Raw genomic sequence first — 25,942 nt, forward strand, 5'->3', positions numbered from 1 at the left:
GTGTGTACAGAGTGCCCTTTGCAGGCTCTGGGTTGATGGCACTAGAGACCATAATCCCCGTCTCTTGTATTTCTGGCATGCCCGAGAAATCCTAGGGAATGGGGTTTGCCTAGGGGGCGGGGAGGGGAAGAATGTCGCTGTTTCGTTTTCATGTGAAGGGGTGAAATCCAGCCCGTCCCTGGTGCATCAGCAACGGCAAACTAGCAACAGCCTTCACAGCCCCCCTCCCAAACACTGGCTACACTCTCTCGGTCGCCGTCAGATCATGAATTATTAGGGAAGATCCGGAAGCCTGGGAGTTCTTGCCTGGACTGGAGCATTGTGCTTTTGCAGATGCCCGGGAGACGGACGCATGTAAAGGGAGCAGTGTCAGCTCGGGGAGAAAGTATTTTATGATTTGCTGCACTTCCTGTTAAGCGCAGCCTCTTGTTTTCAGCAGAGCCAGATTGCAAAGAGCATTTGCAGCAACTCCTCCTCCTCAAGGCCGGGTGCTGCCTCCTGGCAGTTCCAGTCCCTGGTTATCATCAGTCCTGCCTGGGATTCCGGCTTGCAGCCGGAAAGGGGAACCACATTGCAATGTTTGTTTGCACCACCGCCTTCTCCAGGCCTGCGTGAGTTTCTCCTAGCTCTGGCCCTGCTTCGCTGCTGAAGCTGCACAGAGGAAGGCACATTTCAGGGAGCGCTTGCACCGCCTCCTGCTTGACAGAGGGGGACGGACCTAGTCGCAGGATCCGGACTCCAGGGATTGTATTTATTTGCAAACGGTGTCGAGCGCAACTTCTGCGCCTTCCTCTTTCTCCCCGGGGCACGTGTAATGGGGGACATGTCACTTTGCTGTGCAAAGGGAAGGAAACTTTCTCACCCACCAAGAGTCTCCGGATATTTTTGAACGGCGGAAGAGTTATAAACTGAACCGCAGTTTGAAGGATGTCTCATGATCTTGCTCCTGGAGGAGGCGGGGGCCCCTAGCAACTCTCCCAGCCCCCATTTAAAAAACCGCAGCTGGAGAAACTCCTCCCTTCCCCTTTGGTTCCCCCACCCCCTTTTCCCCCAGTTCCTGAGGGTTTGAAAACAAGCCCAGATTGGCTGCTGGTGGTGGACAGTGGTGGGAGGTGGAAGAGGAGCCTTGCTTGGGAGCCATCCTCTGGAGTCAAGCCTTGTTGAGCGGGATGGGAAGCACTGCCATGGACACCAAGAAGAAAGATGCTTCCAGCAGCGGCAGCAGGAAAGGCTCCAGCCAGAGGAGACGCATGTTGCGAGTGCACATCCCGGTAAGTGCCTCTGCGCCCTGCCTCCCTCCCCCTCTTCGTGGCGATGACAGGGCTGAAGTGACTGCTGTCCGCACGCTGCAGCTCGGGCAGCACACGCCTCCTGTCATGGGGGGGGGGCTGTTACTCCTGGGCAGCCTGGACACCCCATACTATTTAGCAGCAACAGGTTGGGGGGGGGCGTGGTAAAGAAAGGTGCATGCGCCTCCTGTCCTTTTGCAGCAGGAGAGGATTTGGGGGTTCTCTGGGCGGTGCCTGCTTCTCCTGTCACTTAGCAACAGCTGGGGGGGGGGTGGAGAAGAAGTGCCCCCCGCCCGCTCCTGGCATTCAGGAGCAACAGCTGGGGAGTGTGGGGAAGGGGCTGCTGTTCGGTGTGTGCTTGGGGGTTAGGGACGGCACTTGCGGATGAGAGGGGGGAGATCTGCGTGCGGGGCATGCTCCTGCCACTGGCAGCAGCAACGGAGTGCTGGGGGTGTGTCTGTGTGTCCCCTGCCCTGCAGGCAGGCTCTGCCTGTCAGCGAGCTGCCGCAACAGGTTGGGTGGGTGGGGAGGGGAGGGGAGGAGAGGAGTGTCCTCTGTGCAATGCGTGTTTATCCTGCCTCGTAAAATCAGTAATTTGGGGGAAGGGGTCCTCTGCACACCTCCTGCGGCATTGCCTTTCTACCAGGTGTGGGGCAGGAGGAGGGAGCTTCCCTTTCATCAGGTTCTGTAGTAGCTACCTCTCAGCCGAGCCGTGGGCCCTTCGGAACCGATTTCGAACAGGCCAGAGTCAGTGTGCAGCCAGCCTTCACACGGGGGGCCAAGAGGGTCCCACATGCGACCCTGACCAAAGACAGACAATGTCACACATCACTGACGGCTGCCCTCTGACCAGATTGGATGATGGTCTGAGGGCTCTGCCCTTTGCTGATGAGGCTGCTGCAAATTGGGTTGGCAAGGTCTGCATCTGATAAGAATAAGTCTAGCATTTATAAGTAGTATTTTGTTAGAGGATAAGCTGCTTTCGGGTGGATGGGGCGGGAGGGAGTGCATGGATTGGGTGAGCATGTGCATGCAACAGACGAATAGCAGCTAGTTGAGGGAGAGGTGTGGCCCATGTAACAGGTAGAACCCTAGGTGTGGGGGCAGAGAGAGCACACTGTTCCTACTTGGGCAGTTTGCTGTGTTGTTGTTGTAGCCGTGTTGGTCCCAGAATATTAGAGAGACAGGGTGGGTGAGGTAATCTCTTTTGTTGGGCCAACTTCAGTTGGTGAGAGAGACAAGCTTTCAAGCCACACTGAGCTCTTCTTCCTGTCTTGCTGAAGTTGATCCAACTTGTCTCTCTGAGAAAAGGAGGTACAGTTTGGTGCTGGGCTAGTGCTGGGGAGGGAGGACTGGAGCCCTCCACCTCTTCCCTTTCATGCACTAACCAAACCCAGCCCAGCTGCATGCAGAGTGCCAGGCTTGCCGTGTGTGACTGGGCAAAGGGAGAGGACAGCATGCTCTGCACTCACTGCTCCCTTCATTTAGCCATGTGATTTGTTTGGCACAGTTCTAACCGGATTTGATATTTCATGTGCAATGCTGTAGAGTCTGAGTGTATTATAACTAGAGGTGGGCTCAAAGCAGTATGGGGGCCTGAACGTGCCCAAACTTTGGCACTTGGACCTATCTGTGCAGTGAGACTGAATTGGAGCCTCTAATCTGAAGCCCCCAAACTCTAATTCAGAACTGAATTTCCAGGAGGTTGATAGCTCAGAACCCTCTCAGATGTTTATCAAAGCAACCTATTGCCGGAATGGTAGGTGCAGAGGTCATACTAGAGCAGACGAGTGTACAGATTGGCAGGAAACAATTTTCCTATCCCATGAAAATTTTCACAATTTAAAAATGTCTCCAGTTTAGGGTGACCAGATGTCCCGATTTTATAGGGACAGTTCCGATTTTGGGGTCTTTCTCTTATATAGGCTCCTATTACCCCCCACCCCCTGTCCCGATTTTTCACACTTGCTGTCTGGTCACCCTACTCCAGTTCCATATAGGGAGGAAACTGAGACTTTTTGAAAATTTAGAGAGCGAGGTTGATTTCTTCCCCCCCCCCCCAATAACCAGATGGCTAAACTGAGACCTTTTAAAGTTTTTGTGTATGCTAGTCCTAGATTCAATAGCCTGGTGGTTAGGACCCTGACCTGGAAGGTGGGAGACCAGGTTCAAGTCCCTGCTGTAGTGACTATTTAATTATTTATACCAAGTGGAAAAGCTCCCACAGGTGAGATTGTGAGTGTCTCACCCCACAATAGCTTGGTGGTCAGGGCACTTACTGGGCTTGTGGCAGGCCCAGGTTGAAGGCCCTGCTGCAGAGCAGGGACTTGAACCTGATCTCCCACATGCTACATGAATGCCTTTACGACGGGGTTATTAGCTGTTTTGGGCTGGGGTCAGTTACTCACTCTGTTGCCTGACGTTTCATTCTGGACGTGTGTAACTTTTGTCAAAATCAGTTATTTCCTGCAAAAAGTTAGTTTTGATGAATCATTTTCCAACGTAAAACCCTTTTATCAAATTCTGGACCAGCAGGCCATCCAGTCCAGTTTCCTGTCTGAGAGTGGCCAGTAGCGCTGATTCAGAGGAAGGTGTAAAAAACTCTGTAGTAGCCAGGCAGTATAGAATAACTTGCTCAGGGGGTCATTTTTCCCTAATGCCCAATAGTTAGAGATTGGCTTATACTCTGGAGCTGGAGAGTTTATCCCTTTCAAAACTTCACTGTTTTTTTTTTTTTTTTAAATCCTTACTATTAACTCAGTATATTCTTATTTATATAAATCTTCATTCCATTTTTGGAATTCACCACTCTTGGCTGTGGTGCCTCTAGCAATGAGTTCCAGAGTTCCTGCGCCTCATGCTGAGGGGTCTAGATTTTGCTCCAGCTGCCCAGTGGCAGGAGGCAGCGTGAACATGTCCCTCCCAGGCCAACAGGAAACCATCAGCTAATTTTATTTCTATGCTTTTTTTTTTTTTTTAATGGAAAAACCAAACAAATACTAACATAGGGCCTACTGAATGCGTGGTATAAAAGAAAGGAGAAATACACAGCTTTTTAATGGGAAGAATTAGTTCTGTAGAGTTCTCATGAGCCCAATAGTGTGAGTAAAACTTTCAACCCTACAATATGTTAGTGTGCTCAAAATGAGGCCCCCCTCATCTAATGTGGGTGTCTCTAATGTGTGTCCATCATGATAGTGTCTAGGCACCAATTTCTGCCACAGCGCTAGTAATACAACTTCCATCTGATTATCTCAAATGCCTTACGGACATTGAACACCCCAGTGTGGCTGTAATTATCCTAATTTTATACATGGAGGAGTTGAGGCATGAAGGGATTAAGTGACTTTTCCAAATCAGAGTGTCTTTGGCAGAGCCAAGAATAGAACCCAAATGTTCTGGCTTCTAGTCAGGGGTGTGCACAAGGGGGGGGCAAGCAGGGGCAAAGCCCCCCCAATAATAGTTGGGGCCGGGGGCACAGAACGTCTCCGGCCCCAGGGATGCAAAGGCAGGGCAGAGCGAGCTCCTGTCGGGGGCTGGGGCAGAGGAAAGAGTGAGCTCCTCCCAGTGCCAGGTGGGGAGGGGGGAGAGTGAGCTCGGGGAATGGGGGGAGGGCCCAGAATGTGCCCCTCCAAAAGGGGTCAAATTTAAATTCCTGCACGTGCCCCTGCTTCTAGTTCTCTTTCTTAATCACAAAGTTCATCTTCTTCCCCAGGATTGCCTCAGTATTGTCCTAGAGGGACCTCCTCTAGGGGGAGAGGGTCATTCATTGTCTGTGTTCGTTAACTTCTTGGCCTCTTTGCTGAACCTGCTTAGTAGGTTGCCACCTGGACAGTGGTAGATATTTGCACATATGCCACTAAGGGTACATCTACATGGGGATAAAAGCCCCCTGGTACAGCCGCGGCTGTCCTGGGTCAGCTCATTTGGGATTGTGGGGCTTGGGCTGTGGGACTAAAAATTGCTGCGTAGACATTTGGGCTTGGATTGGAGCTAGAGCTGTGGGACCCTCCACCCTCACTTGGGCTTCAGCCTGAGCCAGAACATCTACACAGCAGTATTTCAGCCCTGGAGCCTGAGCCCTGCAAGCCAGAGTCAGCTGACCCAGGCCAGCCGTGGGTTTTTTATCCCAGTGTAGACATACCCTTAGGGTCTGATCTTGCTCTCAGTGAAGTTAGTAGCTATTTTGCTGTTGACACATTTGGGAGCAATTCAAGATTTAAAAATTAACAAAGATCTGATCTCTTCCCCCCCACCCTGAACCAATAGACTCCTTTCCTCTTCTGCAGTGTTGAGGCCTATAGTATTCCTAAAACGGGTCATAATTTTTCAGATTTGGTGGTATTTTTCAGTAGTTTTTTTTATCTTTTGTTGTAGTGGTAATACAGCTGGCCTAGGAAGCTTTTGTTATACTCCTCACTTGACAGTGAAATTTTCATTTGGAAAGATCAATTTAGACTTTTTTTTTTCTGTTTCGTAACATTTTCTTGGCTGTTGTTTTGGAGTATCATTCCTATTATTTCAGCGGTGTCTATCAGTGCTGCTGTAGTTGTCAAGGGAGCTTTCATCAGACAGAAATTTTTATTTTGCTCATCCTCCTCTTTTGTGTCTTGTTGTGAGATCGTGTTTATTGCTCAGACATTTAATTCTTGCTCATTGAGACCTTCAGATTAGGGGCAATAAGGGGAAGACTAAGAAGGTGTGAACAGAAAGTGAAATAAAGGAGAGTCTAATTTTAAGAGAAAGTATTGAGAGCAAAAACGACACAAGAAATAAAGTTGATATAGTTGGGAGTCAGTGATACTTTCTAGTCCTACAGTGGGGGTGCATCTGCGCCACTTGAAAGACTTGACCTAGAAAAAGTTGACAAGCTTTGATGAAAAGCAGAGAAGCCTTTAAAAAAATGAAAATTAGGTCTACGGAGAAAACCAAAGACATTAGTTATGCCTGAATGGAAGGTGTAAATGTTCTCCTTCTTTCTCATTGTTTCCTTTTTTAGGGGTTGAATACAGTGGGAACAAATTTATCAGCCTTAAAGAGGCCATTTTGTTGTGGCTCACAACCCAAGGTGGGAATTTCAGGATCTTGTCCGTTTCAAGCAAGAATGGAGGGTTGGGGGAAGAACTGTAGGACGCAATAGAGGAGTCTGACAGACTCTTTCTTTCTGAAACAGTGCTTTCTGTGCTGAATCTCTCCCTCCTTCTGCACAAGTGAAGCACCCAAATCTTGCTCTTGGGATGGTTGGCAGTCTGCTGAGTTCCCATAAACTGGATGCTCCCATCACCTGCTAAACTGATTTGCGATAGTCCAAGATAAACCTCATACCACTAGATTCTCTAGCATGGCAGAGTGAGGAGCTAGTTGCTAAATCACTGGGCTGTGCTCTGTGAACTTACTCCTTGCAATTACCAAAGTGATTTATAATGACAAACATAGTAATTGAGCTAGACCATAAGAGCCAATACGAGATACATTAAGAGGCAAAATCTGCTCCTCCCATTCACAGCACCACTTTCTGAAATCTTGAAAAGATACTTTCTGTACACTTAAAGTAGAGATGGCTTCAAATGAAATCCTATGTATGCCAAAGTTCAGATACAGAGCTCAACTTTGTGGTTGTTGCTTATCTCTAATGTAGATATCTTAGCTCTTATAGAGTTTCCTTTTAAAACATTAGAAGGCAACAGAATAATAATATAAATTGCAAACACATCTTACTTGGTACATATTTTAAAAGCACTGTTGTCTCCATTCTAAGGCTAGATGCAATCATCTGCTGACTCAGAGCGCCTAGCAGAGAGATCAATACTTTCCTTGTGTAATCTTCTTACAGAATTGTTCTGTTGGAATATATTAAAAATTGTCATTGTAACTTCGTCTCACTTCAAACAGGGAATAGATTCTGCTCTCGGTTACTTTGGATTTACACTAGTGTAACTCCACTGATGCCAATAGAGTTACTTTGAATTTACACTAAGTGTAATGAAGAGTGGAGTCTGTCCCAAGATCTTCACCTGAGCACCCACTGCAGCTCCCAATGAGTGGGAATTGCAGATATTTGGCACTTTTCTGTATTAGACCTAAATATGTTAGAAGGTGATAGTGCAGGGGTCGGCAACCTCTGGCACACGGCTCGCTAGGGTAAGTACCCTGGCGGGCCGGGCCAGTTTGTTTACCTGCCGCGTCCGCAGGTTCGGCTGATTGCGGCTCCCACTGGCCGTGGTTCGCCGCTCCAGGCCAATGGGGGCTGCGGGAAGCGGCGCGGGCAGAGGGATGTGCTGGCAACGGCTTCCCACCGCCCCCATTGGCCTGGAGCGGCAAACCACGGCCAGTGGGAGCCACGATCGGCCGAACCTGCGGACGCGGCAGCTAAACAAACTGGCCCGGCCCGCCAGGGTGCTAGAGGTTGCCGACCTCTGTGATAGTGAAAAATTTCATTGTTCCTTTGTGTACAGTAATCAATGAGGCCAAAATATCTGTCCAATGAAGTGGTTATTTCCACCTGTTCTCCTGCTCTGATATTCCCCCCCCCTTGGGAAGGGTCTCTTAATAATAGCTATGGAGACCACAGTCCTTTTTTGTGCACAGAACAACTGTAGCATGGGCAGCAGCTCTCCACGCTTTCCCACATTTCTTTCTCAATGTGCTTCAGTTCTGAAGGAGCCATTGAATGCTGTACCTATTCCTGTTATTGTGTAGAGACCCCAGGGCAGATCCTCAGAGGGTGTAAATTCTCTTCGTGTCATGGACTTCAGTGGCACTGTGACAACTTACACCAACCGAGGATCCCTCCCTCCATCTCTTGCTTTCCACTATAGCAAAGCAGTTAGTGGTTGTATAGTTAATAAATGTTTGCAGTGTTGTAGCTGTGTTGGACCCAGGATATGGGAGAGACAGGGTGGGTGAAGTAATATCTTTTATTGGACCAACTTCTGTTGGTGAAAGAGACAAGTTTTTGAGGTACACAGGGCTCAGTCTGACATAAGCAGAATGACATAAGCTCATTCTGAGTTCTGTGTGGCTTGAAAGCATGTCTCTTTCACCAACAGAGGATGAGCCAATACAAGATATTACCTCACCCACCTAGTATTTCTCCAGTTAATAAATCACATTCATAAAATGATTCTTCCTTTCCAGTATCGTAGAATATACTTTGTTTCGTCAGATGAATGCTGGGTCGGGCAAGAAGAGGACTACACTCCATTCTTGGAGTTATTTGTGACAGCAACAGATGAAAGTGCTAAGTAGTGAATTTTTCCAGAGGAGCTAATGAGGGAATCTGCTACCTGTGTGACCCTGGAGCACAAACTTCTCTGGAAAGACTATTTCAGTGGGGAGAGGAGAGGGAAATGTCTCCCTAAAATGGAATCTGGAACTGTCCCTGTGTCATCTTCATGAGACCCAGAAAACAATGTGTCCCAAACTTCTACCTTCTTGCAATTTTGAAATCGGATCTCTCTTAATAGACTAAAGAGTTGAGGAAGGTGATGAGAAGCCCTGGAACTTTCACAATGAAATCTGAATGCTCCTGTGCATCAGATAAAAAGGATTAGCAACTGCAATTACAGTAGGTAGGAGAAAAATGACAAGGGCTCTCAATCTTTATGCTTCTTGACGTTCCACAAGCTGATCACCAGCTAGGTTTATGGAAAAGTACAGTTGCTCCTTTCAACCACCTCCTCTCTCTCCCAGTTTGCACTCCTGATCTGCTCTGCCCCCTCCCTCCCTGTCCCCTTCCTGCTGGTCTACAGCTCCTGTGGGCTGTAGACCAGCAGGAAGGAGATGAATTGCATCAGAAGAGTGGGCCATGGACATGGAAGATCCAAGGAGAGGGGTGGAAGCTGAGCAGAGGCATGGAACATGAGGCTGTTGGCCTATTGGGAGGGGTAGACCACGTTGTGTTAATCATTTGGGGAGGTGGGAGAAGCTCTGTATGTTTGTGGAGAGAACAGGAGCAGGACAGGAACTGCTGAAAGCTAGAGTGAGAAGAGGAATGAATCCTTTATAGTTTCTTGCCTGAGAGGAGTGTGTGTCTTTATGGTGCAAAGGGTTAAATCATTGCATTATAAATACTGCTATGCAGCATGTAAGGTTATTTACTGTTTTTAGAGGATAAGTATGAGTAAGAAAGTGATATCCTGCAGATACAGAAAGACTCTGCTTATGTGTCCTTCTTGCCAGTAGGTATAGACAGTGATGCTGAAGTTTTGAAAGTCAGGTCTACTTGGAAAAGTGACTATAAAAATGGCATGATGGAGCATTATGTTGTCTCAATGACAAAGATGCTTTTTTTTCTGCCTCCCAGCCCTGAGATCTGAGAGAGAGTCTGTGTTCTTTCTTTCTCATGAATCATGGGCTAATTTGTGCACTTAGTAGCACCTGTGTGTCCCAGGGACTTCAAATTATGTCCACCATTACACTTGTGCAGCCACACTACCTTCAAGGGAGCTATACAGATGTAACTGAGAGCAGAATTTGACTCCGCAGATAGAATTTTACAACAATTTGCTGACATGTGGACAGGCTTAGAATCCAGCTTGTACCCCTCTGTGCTGGCTCTACAGGGCTAACCCCAGGAGTAAAAAGTAGCCAAAGCTTCACTGGCATGGAAGTCAGTAGAGCTGATTCTAGATACATATGCTGGACGATCTGTTGAGTAAGGTACCATTTAACAGATTCACTTTTCAGAATAAAACTGCATTTATACCAGCAGGTGCCCATGCGTAGGGTGCCATGAAAGACAACGCAGAGATGGTTGTGGGAGAAATGGAGCATCAAGGTTGGTGGGGAAGAGAGTGCTGTGGTAAGAGGCAAGGCCTGACAGGTGGGGAGGGGCAGAGCAATGGAAGGCTGTGAAGGCAAAAGAACAAGACTCTTGAACTTGATGTCCTTGAGTGGAATATATTTTGCACATGATGGAAAGAAAAAGAGGCCTTATGTGGACAGATAGTGGTGGTTTGGCTGCATGATACTGTGTAAACATTGAAATATTTCTAGTAATTGTAATGTGTGGAAACAATAATTTTGGCATGGCAATTTCTGCTGCTGTGTCTGATTGATATGTTTACTGTTAAGGTGGAGGCTAGAGGAAAGAATTCTAGACTGTAGCTGTTTACATGTTCTCAGTATCTGGATAATAATGCTTCAGTTTAATTAAAGCTAACTTGTATAATAATGTATTCTCTAAATCAGGGATTCTCTAACTTCATTGCACCACGATTCCCTTCTGACAACAAAAATTACCACACGACCCCAGGAGGGGGGACCGAAGCCTGAGACTGCCTGAGCTTGCTGCCCTGGTGGTGGTGGTGGGGGGGGGGCGGGACGTGGGCGCCACATACAAAGCCAAAGCCCAAACCCCACGCAGGGGGCCTATAACCTGAACCCCACCGCCCAGGGCTGAAGCCCTTGGGTTTCGGGTTCAGCCCTGGGTGGGGGGGCTCGGGCTTTGGCCCTGGGCCCCAGCAAGTCTAAGCCAGCCCTGATGACCCCATTAAAATGGGGTTGCAACCCACTTTGGGGTCCCAACCCACAGTTTGAGAACTGCTGCTCTAAATTACATGAAATATTTTGATATGAATTCTATATAGTTTGGGAGCTCTGTTTTGTTTGTAGAGAACCAAAATGCAATACACATTTTTTGTTGTTATCTTCAATTATGACACTTAAAGTTTAGCTTCATAACATAGTGTCTAGGGTTTTGTACATTGCTATATAATTTAGCATGGCAAGTTATGTTATGTAGAGTTAGTGTAATGGGAAGTATAACAGATTTGTTGCAGCATATATTTCAGGTTGTCAGCTATACCTTACACTATGGTTGAACAGACTGTATGGTCATTAATGAAGATAGAACTTGGGACTTTCTGTTCCAAAACAGGAACCTATCCCATGAGCTCAAGACAAAATCTGTTTGTTGTAGTATAGTTGGACTGGAAGGGCTGAGACCCTTTGTAAGATACTACAGTACAGATAGATATAGATGTACACAAATTTGACATTCCAGCAGTAGGGAGCAGTGGTACATATATGCATTACCTACAATGTTATGAAAAGCCAGACATGGTAATTAATTTACATAGCACTAGCAAAGTTTTAGATACTTTACAGGCAACTTTTCAAGCAAGCATGATGTTGGTGCTGTGTAAATAATAAAATTGGGGCTGGTCTACCCTGGCAAAGTTAAAGCGCTGCTGCGTGCAGTCGCAGCAGAGTGCTGGGAGAGAGCTCTCCCTGCGCTCAAAAAACCCACCTCCACGAGGGGAGCAGCTAGCAGCGCTGGGAGCGTGACTCCCAGGGACTGGTGCACTGTCTACACTGGCGCTTTACAGCGCTGAAACTTGCTGCGCTCAGAGGGGTGTGTTTTCACACCCCCTGAGTGAGAAAGTTGCAGCGCTGTAAAGTACCAGTGTAGACAAGCCCTTACTCTTGATCTTCCAGTAGTTCCAGACCTGAGGAGAGGAAGGATAAACCAGTGGTTAGAGTGCTAGCCTAGGACATGGGACGCTTTGGTTCAGTTCCCTGCTTTGCCACAGTCTTCCTGTGTGGCCTTGGGTAGATAAGTCACTCTGTGCCTCAGTTCCCCATCTATTAAATGGGCATAATAATACTTTCCTACCTCATGGAGGTGTTGTGAGGATAAATACACTAACAATTATGAAATGCTGTGATGCTACAGTAATGAAGACCTTGTAAGTACCTAAGGACAGGTCTTCACTACCCACCGGATCGGCGGGTAGAGATCGATCTATCGGGGATCGATTTATCATGTCTCATCTAGACGCGGCTAAATCGATCCCCGAATGCACTCCCCGTCGACTCCGGAAGTCCAGCTCGCGAGAGGCGGAAGCGGAGTCGACGGAGGAGCAGCAGCGGTCAACTCGCCGCCGTCCTCACGGCCAGGTAAGTCGACCTAAGATATGCCAACTTCAGCTACGCTATTCGCGTTTCGCGTAGCTGAAGTTGCGTATCTTAGGTCGACCCTCCCCCCCCCCAGTGTAGACCAGGGCTAAGGTCCCTGCTCTGGAAAGCCTGAATAGACAACATACGTATGGGGGATGGAGAACAACAGCAAGCCAAATGGTAGAGTGTAGGTGTTATCACATGCCATAGTGGTGCCCCAGTTTTTGTCCATAAGGGGAGAATATGTCTGAGTGAGCTTATGAATTCAATTTGTGTTTTGTGAATGCCTATTGTAATTCAGCCTCTGTTTTGATTGTAATCTGTAGTGTGGCTTTGAGCATTTATTTTGATAGTGGGAACTTGACACTTAGTGGGGAAGCTATATCTGGGAAGCTGTGACAGTGCCATCAAGGGGTGAAATAGGGGGATTGCTGGATTCTTTACACAGAAACTGGTGGGAGTGGCCGGAGAAGAGGCCTGGATGCTGCTCCTCCCCCCCCCCCCCCCCGCACGCACACACAGTCTAAGAAATCACATGGATGGGGGAGCTGCAGTTGCTCCACTTGACCAAAGATGTACAGAGTCTCTTTAAAAAAGGGGTGCTTCTCTAAGCAGAGGAAGCAATTTAATCACTGCAAGCAGAAGGCACAGCTGGAGAGAGTGGAAGCAGGAGGGACTTTGCCACCTTTAAAAGGATTGGATCAAACCCATGGACGTGCAGACGAAGGCGAAGATCAGACTAAAGGAGTTGGATTCAGCAGTTTGTTTTCCATAGATCTGTAACTCCTGTGTGCTTTTGAAAGAGAAAATTGTGTGTGTGTGTTTAAGAAATTCTTTTGCTAAGCCGTTGTTGCCGTGCTTTACTGTCACGTTGTCCCTGAAGGGTGTAATTAGGAACTCAGAGCTCCTACAGTCAGGTGGACTCTAAGGGGGAAATGTCAACCCAACTGGGGACTCGGGAGGGCTGAGTCACTGGTTCAGGGGTCTGGGCAGTCAGACTTTGGGGTCCCACTCTTCAAGAAGGATGTCAGACCTACGGTTTGCTCCTGGGCAGTGTACCTGGGTGACCCAGAGCTAAGAATGGTGATCAATCACTACCCAGACCCAGGAAGAAATGTAGCAGCACTTCTTCAAAGACTGTTTCAGCCACTGGGATGCAGCTTTCATCTTGCTTTAGTATTCCCTCTGGAACAGCAGATTGTTGGAGTGGGATTTGCTGCTGTTGAGTGAGTATTAATCAAAGCTTCTGTGATGGAAATGGGAACTAAATGATATGGCCTGCAGAAAGGTAGCTCAGGCTGGAAAGGAGAAGATGAGGCAGAGGATTAGGAACTTTTAAAATCATCACTCCAGCCATCTGAATCTGTGCTCTAGTTACTGCCTGGGGCTGGGAAGGTATATACCTTGCGTTGGTGAATGGTTGAGGGCTCAGGTTCTCCACCCCTCAAATGGGGGGGGGAAAAAGTTCCCTGTAAACTTTCCATTGTTTTAACGTTGTAGCTAATGAAATATTAACTACTTTTAATGCAGCAATATGCTACTGTGAAACTTTGCTATCTCCTATGGCAGCACCTACAGTCCTCAACCACGGCTGGGGCTCCAGTGTGCTAGGTGCATATATCAATGTATAGCTGTATATAAACACAGTAGGACAGCTCACCCGAAGAGCTTAAAATCTCCATAGACACTACAGACAAGAGGTAGGAGAAAGGAAGTATGGTTATCCCCATTTTACAGATGGGGAATGGAGAGATTAAGTGACCCGCCTCATGTCATGCAAAGAGTCTGGGATGGCGATGAGAATTGAACCTAGATCTCCTGAGTAGTATCCATTGCCTTAACTACAAGACCATTTTCCCTCTTTGTTTAGCTGTCCACCTATAGGTCTCATGCAGGCCCAGTTTTTTGGTAACAACTTGACTGAAAGTTGTTACCATCTGACATCTGTTTGATAGTATATGTGAATGAATTGGTGATCCCAGTTCAGTTCCTCGTGGATAGGTGTCCACAACACACAAACCATCACAGTAGTTAGGACTGTTATGGGTTTTCTGGACAGAGGGGCCAAGCATTGAATGGTGGCCCCACATCCAGAAGTGATGCCACTCGGGCAGGTTTGAGGAATACTGGTGAGACAGTGTGGTGAACTGTGTATGATTACTGCACACTCCATGGTGTCTGCTGTAGGACACACCGATGTTTTGTTCTGAATCCCTGGTAGCACAACAGGTGGATCATTACTTGAGGCAAGTGTTCTAAGGTAGATCATCTGCTAGACCTTTATAGATTCTTGCATCCCATGTGTCCCACTCAGCACTTCCAACCACCACACTCCTCCCAGGGTCCCCAGACACCCTGCCGCTGTAACCAACTCTTTGCTGATTGTCCTCCTATCTGCCACAGGATCTCACCCTCACCCCACCCCTGACCAATAGCCATCCAGTGCTGGTGTCTGTGCTGTACCTTCTCTGTGGGGAGATGATTTCAGCCTCCTGATCTGTTAAGCTGACATTGTTCACAAACACTAAACTCCTCATATACAAAGAGGGCTGGGAGATAAAAAGGTGACCAGTAATCCCCCTTCACCCTCTGCTCAGCTAGTCCAAGGTAAAGCTAATACTAGTTTATTCAAATAGAATCTAATTATACACTTTTTTTTTTTTTTTTTTTTTTTTGAGAATCACTTTATGCATCTTTGAGTTATTCAGGGGCACGAGGGCACATGCCAGTGTTTTTCCTTATGATGTTATGCCAGTAATTCAGCAATTCAAAAAAATAATTTCAGTTCTTTTATCTGTGTGGTGTATTTAAAGAGTCCTGGATCCTTGAACTCCTTCAGACCTGTGCAACCAACTTCATCCGGGCATGCAAAAATACTATTAATTTAAATCTTTTATTGGGATTTTTAACTTTAAAATACTGAAGCGTAAAAAATAAAGAGGAAACGTCTTATCTAAGAACATAAGTTTGTGTCTTTACTCTGCCTTGTAATAAACTTATTTTCTTTGTGGGCTGTGTGGTCTTGCCACACGGAAATGGAATTCACTTTACATTGCATGATGTCTAGGTTTGTTAAGCTCAGACAAGGTGCTTGGTGTTGTACAAATACAAGGACAAATTCTGCCACCTGGAATCACAGGAGTAGTGCTTTACTCTGCAAGTAGTTTCAGTGAAAGCAAAAGGACAATATGTGAAGAAAAAGGTATGGTTCAACATCAGCAAGGATGGTAGAACTGAACCCAAAGATGGAACCATGGTCCCTGCCTGAATGAGTTCAGTTTCAGGACCTGATCCTGCTGACACTTACTCACATTGGCTCATATGAGTGGTTCTGTTTCTCTGGGTGTGCATGTATCTTTAGTGGAACATCTTAGGTTTGGAGAGATGAAAAGAGGTTAAGGGATGAAAAATTTAAGAAATGCTTGTTGCTTAAACCATTCAGCTTGATTTGTCTGCAGAATATAGTATTTCAAAGGGAAAAAAGTGACAAAGGTTAAAAGCTGAACATGTGCCAGAGAAGTTGGGTAGCTATCTTGAAATTTAAGATTGGTTATGTAATAAACATCCTGTATTTCATGTGTGTGTGTAAAATATATATATATATATATATATATAATGCATTCAAAACAAAAAATGTTAAAAGTATGTTAAGATTGCAAAGTCAAGAATTCAGAAGTTGGGCAATGTCAGAATTAACGCTTCCCATGCCCTGTTGGATGTCTGCATTATGATATTCTTTAATTACATTATTGCACTACAGGACACGTGCCTCTTTCAGGATGCTCTGGGAATGTGACAGAATTGTGTAGGGAATGAGGCTGTCTGTAGGACTGCTTCAGGCAAAAATCTTCTCCAGCTCCACCCATTTGGGTAGGTGATGTATTGCTATCTTTAAAAAGTAAATGAGCGTTGAATATACTCAGACACAGGGTGGATTGATTTCAATCAAAGTGATTTAAATTACTAATTTTAATCATAATTTAAACCAGCAAGCAGGGTTTAAACCATTGCTTTTTAGTTATTTTCCTAAAGAAAGATTGATTCTCATTGGTTACCAAACCAAATTTAGTGTAAATTTGCAAATCAGCAATGGTGTTTCTTTGCGCTAACCAGGAGGATACGCTATAACTATACACCTTTATTTAAGCAATTCTATAGCTGAACTCTACTAGATTATTCATTTTTTGCTTCCAATTTGTGTCAAGCTCTATTTGGATGGAAATTCAAATTTAAATTAAAAATGTTTTTTGTTTCTGGATACATAAGAAAAAGTTTATCAAAATACATTATGCATTTAATATTAACTGATTTAATAAACAAAGGAAATATTATTTGTAGTTAGTTAATTGAGCTGATTGTTTCTTGTTACCATGGCCTTCAAGACTTTAAAACTAGTAATTCTCATTCTTTCACACCTATTCTTCATAGATTGGAGGAAGAAAACAAACTTTCCTGCTTTTTCAACTCCGAGTTGGTTTTTTAACTTTGAATGTGGTAGTCGGATACACTGAAATGAAAAACAATATTCTCTCTGCATCTGCAGAAGAGGCTACTGCTGTCAGAATCTAGCTTAGCACTTCAGCCAACTCAGGGTTCAGTTGCTTAGCCAGTGACTTCCATTGGTTCAGTGATTTGACTTTGTTTAAAACTTGGCAGCAAATATGAACTGCTTAATATTATTTTTGCATTTAATTTAAATAATAAGTTTAGGTTTCAGCATAGGCTGTCAATTTCAAATTTAATTTTAAATAGTTTTATAACCTGTATATAATTTCAATTAAAATATCAGATTTTTTTGCTTTAAAAATTGATTTTATCCATCCTGGTGTATTGAATAACTTTAATGGGAGACAGCCTAATGAATAAAGGCTATAAAACTGAGGTATGGGTTTAAAACATATTTTGGCTTATTGGATTTTCCAGGAGCTAATGTCTGCTTTTCTTGTGGGCTGATTCATGTCATAAATAATTATTGTGGTGGTCTTGAGCTGTTCTGGGCCCTGTGAGGGGAGTTAATGCTTTTGGGCTCTCCTTGAACTATCAAGAGCTAGTGGGACGACTTAGCTCTTTCAGTCTTTCTGTGTACATGTGTATAGATTGGCTAAGCAATGACAGCTAAGGGAGGAAGCATAAGTTTATAATTTTTAAAGGTTGTTAACACTAGTGAGGGAGAGGAATTATTTAGAGTGGTACATGGGGTATAACTAATAGGAATGGGAAAACTTGAGCAGAATATCATGGGAATCTGTGGAATACTGGAATAGTTTTCCCAAGGGAAGTAGTGAAAACATTGCTCTGGACTTTAAAAACAAGACTGATAAAACAATAGAAATGTACTGTAAGGAACAATCCAATCTTGACAGAGAAATGAACTAGCTGATCGAAGAGCTCTTTTCCATCTCCAGCTTCTGTGGTTCTTTAAGAGCGCAGAAGCTTTATCCATTTAGTTCGATTTATCTTGAAAAATGTGGTAAGGATACAAAACAGTATTGGTATTTGTGTGTGTGTGTGTGTGTGTGTGTGTGTGTGTGTGTGTGAGAGAGAATCAATTGTGTCCTGCGCACAGCTATTTATAACAAATTGAATACATACTTGTGTATGTTACAGGATGGCAAATTGTGCATGCTGCAGCAATGGGATATACAACATTGGAACAAGTTCTGGAGCTGTGGTGTATTTCAGATCCTTTGCATGAACATGTTTCCTTCTAAAGTAAAAACAATAGGAGTTAGATTTTGACTGTACTAAAGTTAATTTACATTTAAAATCCTGTTGTTTTAATGGCATAAAACCAGCAGAAGAGCTAGTTGACTCAGTAAACATACCTTTATTCTGATGTTTTTTATTAAACAACAAACATTTTCTGTGGCTTAAAATTCCAGTCTTCTGGGCCAGTGTCTCGAGAGATTAAGGACACTTTAAAATGTATGAATCCCACTGCCCTGGGTACCTACTGCTGTCCGAGCCCCATCTGGTAAATTGGACTAACCTCCTTGTTCTTTGGCTTTCTCTGTTCCCCTACATACAACTGTTGTTGTAGAAGGATTCTAAGTCTTGTCATGTCAAATATTGCATGGTCTTCAGAGCTCACTAGGGGGAGAGAAATGTCTGGGAACAGTGAGAACAGGCACAGCCAGTCATTTCCGCTAATTGTTGATGAGGACTATGGAATACAAAAGCGTGAGAAGGGGGAGGGAATAGAAATGTGTCTTGGTGTGGAAATTGCTGTTTGAAAACAAATATGCTCAGGCTTGCTGGTTGGGTGGCTGACATACTGCATCAGATAACTCCTGTGACAGGAATACCCTGCTTTGGATGTGTGTAAGCCCCAGCCAGAGGACTTTAGTGGTGTTGTGGTTTTTTGGTTTTTGTTTTGTTTTGTATTGCTTCAGAGACCGTTTAGTCACTTGCCTTCCTTCTCTTGGTTATTAAGGGACTTGGGCTGTAAGGATAAGGAACTGTAGTGGCCATTGGGGTGTGTCACTTGAGTTAGCTCCAAAAATATCCATAAGAAGTTTTTGGCCCTATTTATATGCTACTGCCCCCTGACTACTGGAAATAGGAAGTTTGAAGTGTTAACTATTAATTTACGGGGGTGGTAAGAATCTGTTCTGTCTTGAAAATAAACTCTGTTGGGGGCATTGGGTTACATTTACCTGCAAATTTAAAATGTATTTCATGTGGTGCCGTTTAAGCCAGAGTATTCCAAAGTGCTCTGCAAATTTATAAATGTACAGTAGAACTGAGGTGTAGCCCCTCTAAGGTGGAGGGGGAGGATCAACTGGTGCAGTGCTCACATTGCATTGCTCAGAGAGGCGGAAGGTATGCAGATGTCATTTCTTGAGCACCAGTTCTTCCTGCCCATTTCAACAACATAGGTGACTGGCCAGTTGACTGTGAAGATAACCTAACTGTGCATGCAAGCAAAATTCCCATTGACTTCAGTGGTGCAGGTTCAGGGCCTTAATGAGCATTCTGGGTGAAATCTACTGAGTATTCTCAGAATGTGATTTTTCAAATGTTCCAAACTTGGTTAAATCAAAACCTGTTTCTTCTGGGACATCTCTCTTCCATCTATTTCACTGTGCAACCCTCAGTTTTTTTCCAAAAAGAAAAAATAAGTCGCAAGATTTAAAAAAAAAAATTCATAATGGAAAATGTAATTTTCATCCCAGTCTCACTGCACCTAAAAATGGCTGAACTTTTTTTTGGCTTAAACATTAAAAGGGGTTGGGGGTGGGGGAAGGGAACAATCTATCTTCAGGGGGAGACCAAGAATGGAAAAAATTTAGCCTGAAATGTAAAAAATATATAATGTTATGAGTGATTGAAGACTGGGATAGAATGAAAATATTATTCAGCCTTAACTACAGAGGGAAAGTGACCAGTGATGTCCTGTTATAAATCAGTTAGATGAAGGGATCACAATCTTGTAGGAGTTTAGCAAAAAAGACAAAAGACACAATCCATCTGCATGACACTAGATACTTCAGCTGCAGGTAGGATTTTTTTACTCACTACTAAAATGTAGGCATTTCTGATGGGAATGTGTCAGCTGCAGTTGATAATCAATACCATGCAACATAATTGGTGAAAATCCAAATGCTTAAATCATCCATTTACTAAACAAATCTGAAATGCCTCCCTTACTGAACCAGAAATTATTCTTTTATGGAGGCTACACAAAGAGGAAATTGCCAGCAAAAGACACTGATTTGTTGATTCAGTAATGGTCCTATCGTTACTAAGTTGATTATGTCAGTGCAGTTTCTTTCCCTCTCAGACAGATACTATAGCTAACTGATCTGTAGAAATGGTCTGAATGTGTGCAATGGATCTTAAGTGCAGGAGTTGAGGAAGCTGGAAAACTATTCACTGGTAGAAATGAGATGCTGTTGATAGTGCTAATAGCTGTGCAGGAGAGTGAGAATGGAGAGGAGGAGGTGGATCAACATTTTCCTTTTTTATTTAAAAATGTGATGTGAATTACGTACTGGTGAAAAGTGCCAAGCTGACGGCCCTGGAGACTGGTGGACTACGGGTCAGGTTCATCGTGAGCAATGGCAATGCAAGCTTCTTCACAGTGCCCCATCATGGTGCTTCAATCCTGAGAGGCTGTTTCGGTCTCCAGGAGACTGGCAGCAAAGGTATGCATTGCAGTGGTGTGGAAACCCGCCCACCTCTCATAGGACTGAGAACCCACCTTATTTCATACATGGCATCAAACCATCAGAGGGTGATAACAGCTTTCAGTTACTGCTGACTAAGGCTGGATTTGGACCAGCAGCCCAGAGAGAATAGGATCCCAGTCCTATTACTCATGTATCAGGGGGTAGCCGTGTTAGTCTGTATCCACAAAAACAACAAGGAATCCGGTGGCACCTTAAAGACTAACAGATTTATTTGGGCATAAGCTTTCGTGGGTAAAAAACCCACTTCTTCAGATGCAAGAAGTGGGTTTTTTACCCACGAAAGCTTATGCCCAAATAAATCTGTTAGTCTTTAAGGTGCCACCGGACTCCTTGTTGTTTTAGTCCTGTTACTGGTTCCTTGAGCCATCCAGTCCCCACATCAGATTGTTTTTGTTTTTTAATTTTTGTATTGAACTTTTCTTTTTCTGTAGCCTTGTGAATGTCATTAGTCAGACCCACTGTATCACACACAGAAAGAATATTCTATTGACCAGAGCCTTCCAGCTAAAGCAGTAGTTGCTATCACCAGAACTACCCTAAAACATGAATATAATAATCAATCAGGTGCAAAAAAAAAATACATGTTACATCTTCCTTCTTCTTTTTTTTTTTTTTTGTGACAAACTTTAATCTTCCTGCCACCCTTATGAGATGTGTGTTAAGGCCAACATTTTTAATATGGTCCACTAATTTAGGATGCTCAATTTGAGACAGCCGCAACTCCAGCCAACTTCAGTAGGAGTTGCAGCACTTCAGATAAGCAGCACCTGATATCTCAGCTTTGGTACCTAAAATTAGTGGATGCTTTTAAATTTTTTTAAAATAAATTTTGGCTTAAGTGACTTGCCCAGTGTTAAACAGAAAGTCAGTGGCACAGCTGGAAATGGACCCCGACTGTACCAGTCACTAACCAGTAGATATGCTGAGCCTGATTCTGCTGACATGTCTTACATCAGTGGTTCTCAACCTTTCCAGACTACTATACCCCTTCCAGGAGTCTGATTTGTCTTGCATACCCCACATTTCACTTCAGTTAAAAACTACTTGCTTACAAAATCTGACAAAAAAGTGTCACAGAACACTATTACTAAAAAATTGCTTACTTTCTCCTTTTGTCTGTATGAAATTTTAGTTTGTACCGACTTCGCTAGTGCTTTTTATGTAGCCTGTTGTAAAAGTAGGCAACTGTAGATGAGTTGATGAACCTCCTGGCAGACCTCTGCGTACCTCCAGGGTACATGTACCCTTGGTTGAGAACGACTGTCTTACATCATTGTAAGTGGTGTATCTCCGCTGACTTCATTGGAGTCACTCCTGATTTATTCTGCTGTAACTATGGTCAGAATCAAGGCCACAGCCTGTACACGGGACCTAAATTTCAAGCTGGGCTTTGCCAGGGAATAGATGAGAGGGGCAAACCACCTAAATCAGAGGAGCGTTGCTCATATCTAAATCCTATAATATAGCATAATACCCTGTTGTATCGATAAACAGGCAACTCAAAACTATCAATATCTTTTTTACTTTGTGCTTGACTGGCAGACGGATCTAACTTTCTTCCAGCAACACAAGTAGTATAGGGAGCTAGCCGATATCCTGTGCCTCCAGTTGCTTCCAGTGGCCTAAATGGGGATGCAGTTACAAAGTGCCCAGAACAAAATAAATACATACTCAGCATTACTGTTTTGCCTCCACTTAATGGAGGCAAAATGCATTATAAATAGGCCAGACAATATTATAAAAGGCCAAACCCTGTTTAATCAAAGCCACGACAGCTATACAGATAAAGGCCAGTGTATAGGGCTGTATACTGTCCTTGATGTGACTTTGTAATTGTCATTGAAGTTAATTATACTTCAGTACATAGGCTGTGTAAGACCCATGTATGTGTGTCTGCATGACCTATTAAGTGTGTCTGTTCATGTATATTCACACTAGTGGGTTTTATGGTGGAACTGTTTTGATGGCATAGTTAATGTTGCATTCTGTTTTGTACTTAATGTGGGAGTTCAACCTGTTTGTCTTATAGGAAAAACACAATGCATCTTTCCCAAATTTTCAGTACAAAATCTCTGAGTAAAGGTTGAATTTCCCAAGAAGTTTCAAGAAAATCATTTAGTTGTAATTAAAGCTTGGCCCCCAAAAGTTCACATTCAGAGTCTCATGACTTTTTTTCCATGTTGCCAGTCTTTCAGCATTGCCTTGCATAAAACTGAGTGTGTGTAATTTTACAGAACTACGCAGGAGTGGTATAAGGAATCTGTTTGTGGTGAAGGTGTGGGGTGGAATTGGGGGATGGCAATGTTGGGAGGCTGGAATCCCTACTGGGGCAGAGTTAAATCGTGGTTCATTTTCTTTGGCGTGTGGTAATCAGTTGTGCTGTGGGTGAGGTGTGTGTCTTTAGGTTGGGGAGTATAGCGTATGGTCTGTTGTAGCCTTGACTTTTCCTTCCTTTTTACGTTTTGTGTTAGGAAAGTTATGTAAAAGGCTACCTTAACTGACACGCCATGGAGTGCGTTTGTGTATTTATTTATAATGGCAGAGTAGTGTAAGCATGAATGTTCATCTTGGATAAGTATTTGAAGTGTGTGTATTCATTAAACTGGCCATTGAAACTCAGTCCAACATAAACACAGCCACACTTGGTAATTCATTAACAGATTCATCTGAATCTATGTCCAAAGCTTCTGTCCCTGAATTAGCTGATGAACATCTGTCTCCTCAGCAGTCCTAAAAATATAGATCTGCTTCCAGAGGCCAGACTGCCGTGTAGGAGTTCAGACTCCCAACCACAAACTTTCTTTATCTTGGACCCTGCCATCCTCCATCCATAAGGCAGGACTGTAGACTAGAGAGAAAAAGGGGTATCCTTGTATTGGGAAACATAACAGTCTGGGCCCTAAGAGCTCAGAGAATTTTGTCATAGACCTTGAAGCCAACATGTAACCCAAACAACCTGACTCACATTTACACTGGTTTTATTTTATTTATTTATTGACAGGTAGCTGCTTGGCTGATTTCAGAGCTGCTAATTAATTAGCGTCTTAAACTGATCTAAGGCTTTTCATACCAGTGGGTCCCAGAATGTTTACAAATCATATATGCTGGTATTTTTTTCTACTGGTTTCAGAGTAGCAGCCGTGTTAGTCTGTATCCGCAAAAATAACAGGAGTACTTGTGGCACCTTTGTTAGTCTCTAAGGTGCCACAAGTACTCCTGTTATTTTTTTCTACTGTTACTGGTATGCTGCCACATCCAGGATGGAGAGCAACAGTATTTCATGGTACATAACAGCACTCGCCAAACTTAGACCGGAAAACGTACTTTATTCGGCTGATATTGTAGAGAGAATTTGGTTTGCAGGATGTAATTATCTAAACTTTAGAATTTGGCCAGGAGATTGGGGATCAAACTCCATGTTCTAAAGGAAAAAAAGCCCTGGGATCTTAAATGACCATCAGGATCTTGGTTTTACCTCCTTGTTTGTAAAGGAGCACCTGTTTTTTTTTTGTTTTGTTTTTTTAATTTTTTTATTCCTTTTATTTAAACTTCATTGTAGTGCTCAGTCTGCCAACACCATGTTGGGGAATTGATTGTACTGACGAAGTGTGATCTCTAGTGTATCACTTCCTTAATTAACTTGAATTTGAAATATAAAAAAATGTCACTTATCTTCTGACTCTTGGTCATCAGATACATCCAGGATTCTGGTTGGTTCAGTTTAATCTTGTTATCTGTGTATGGTTCTGTTTGTTTTTCCATAGATTTGTTCTCTTATCAGCTGAGTGCATTCCGTAATGTCAACAGTCTATCTGCTGTAGTTTTTGCTAATGCCCTAAACCCAAGAGGAACCTGGTTTACTTGAATTTGACATTGAAGTGGACTCTTGGAGAGTATCCAGGTTCTTACTGATGAGTTATTTGAGCCAATTTGTTTTAATGCTCTCCTAAAAAGAGTCTGGTGAGAGATCCAACACAATAATAATAGTCATGCATTGCACGGGCAGCTTCTTCCATGTGCAGATTTCAAAGTGCTTCACAAACATAAATGAATTAACTAGTAGTTGAAATGCCATGCTATCGTAAAGTCATGTTAAAAACAAAACAAAACCGTAACAGACTGCAAGTCCCAGTGATGATTGAACCTGCTGATAATTAAAACAAAAAGAGCACTCAACCATGCTTGTAGCTGTTCCCATCTTTTCACACTGACTCAAGAGACATAAGATTCAGAGTGATGCTTGGAGTTATTGTGTGTGCTGGTTGTAGTGTTGTGTGGGTGATTGTGTTCGTGTGTGTGTGTGTGTAGGGGGGAGGGTTGAGCTGGGAGTTGATTGTGCTCCGAGCAGTTGGACACCCAGGTGTGGCAGTTGGGCCAAGTAATTCACCGTATGTGCAGGGTTCCACAAGCAACCAGTGATGATTCAATCTTTTTGAACAAAAAGAGCTGTCAACCATGTTTGTAGCTATTTCCATCACTTGACGCTGACTCAGTAGACATTTTAGGCTTCAGAGTGACAATGCTGGAATCATATTCTATAGCTCCTCTTGCTACCCCGTGAGGTAAGGAAGCATTCTTATTCCCGTTTCATACACGGTGAAATGAAAGGTGAGAGAGTTAAGTGATTTGCAGGAGGAGCTGTTGCGGTGGTAGGAGAAGATCCTCTGATACTGCCATTTACAGGGGTGGGCATGTGGGTAGAACTTGGGTGCAAGAGCCACAGGGCTGAGGATATAGACTTGCCCTGCCACTGAGCCCGCCCTCCATGTATGGCCCTGTAGCAGAAAGAAGGTCCCGGGGAAGCAGAAGGTAGGGGAGTGGGGAAGTGGTGCTTCTGTGTCAAGTCAGTAATTAGAAATGGTTGGCAATTTCCCTACTTTAGGAATGAGGAAATAGTAAGTGGAGTCTCCATCTGAGCAGCCAGGGGAGAGGTGTGTACATTTTTGTGTGTATTAAAGGTTGAGTTTCCAGCCTGAAAGTATCTCACACACATTGGCAGAGGAATAGAGGGACATTAAAAAGTCAGAAGACAAATTAAAAAGAATGATTTGATTTAAAAAAAAAAAAAAACAACTCATGATTTTGGGAGGTCTGACTCACGATTTGTGATCTCTTGAGGTTAGCAATACTGTATCTCTGTCAGGGAAACACTGCTGCTCTCTATATCAGAAACCACTTTTAACAATATTTATATTAGCCATTTTCCTGCTTGTAAGAAGTAAACAAGAATTGTGATTCTGGAAAATGTTGGGTTGGCTTATTGTTTTAAAATCTATTATAGGCGGAGCTGGGATTGATGGCTACAGCGAAGCTTGCCTGACAGCTTACATTATATAAGACCCTGTTTTCAGTTGCTTATAACCTTTTTTTCAAATTTTAAACATTCAGGCTTAAATCTTTCAGGCTCAGTGTCTGCCTCAGTTTGAATTTTTGGGGAAATATTTTAGCAAAAACTGCCCAGCCATTTCTGAGAATGAGGTTAAAGAGAAATACATTGGTTTGCCCATGTGATAAAAAAATACTACAACTGTTTAACTGAGAAGCTCTAGTGCTTCCATG

The 25,942-nt window shown here is 43.9% G+C and overlaps 1 protein-coding gene across 6 annotated transcripts in view; it reads left to right on the plus strand.

Annotated features, from left to right (window-relative positions):
- Positions 1-781: 781 nt before the first annotated feature.
- Positions 782-25,942, plus strand: part of PRKAG2 (protein kinase AMP-activated non-catalytic subunit gamma 2) — a 395,505-nt gene continuing 370,344 nt past the window's right edge. For all 6 annotated transcript variants that reach the window (XM_065400003.1, XM_065399999.1, XM_065399998.1 and 3 more), the window contains exon 1: positions 782-1,271. In XM_065400003.1, coding sequence (XP_065256075.1) covers positions 1,170-1,271 — 102 coding nt within the window. In that variant the 5' untranslated portion in view covers positions 782-1,169. The remainder of the gene's footprint in view (positions 1,272-25,942) is intronic.

The sequence above is a fragment of the Emys orbicularis genome, chromosome 2, assembly GCF_028017835.1.
Source record: "Emys orbicularis isolate rEmyOrb1 chromosome 2, rEmyOrb1.hap1, whole genome shotgun sequence".
Lineage (NCBI taxonomy): Eukaryota > Metazoa > Chordata > Testudines > Emydidae > Emys > Emys orbicularis.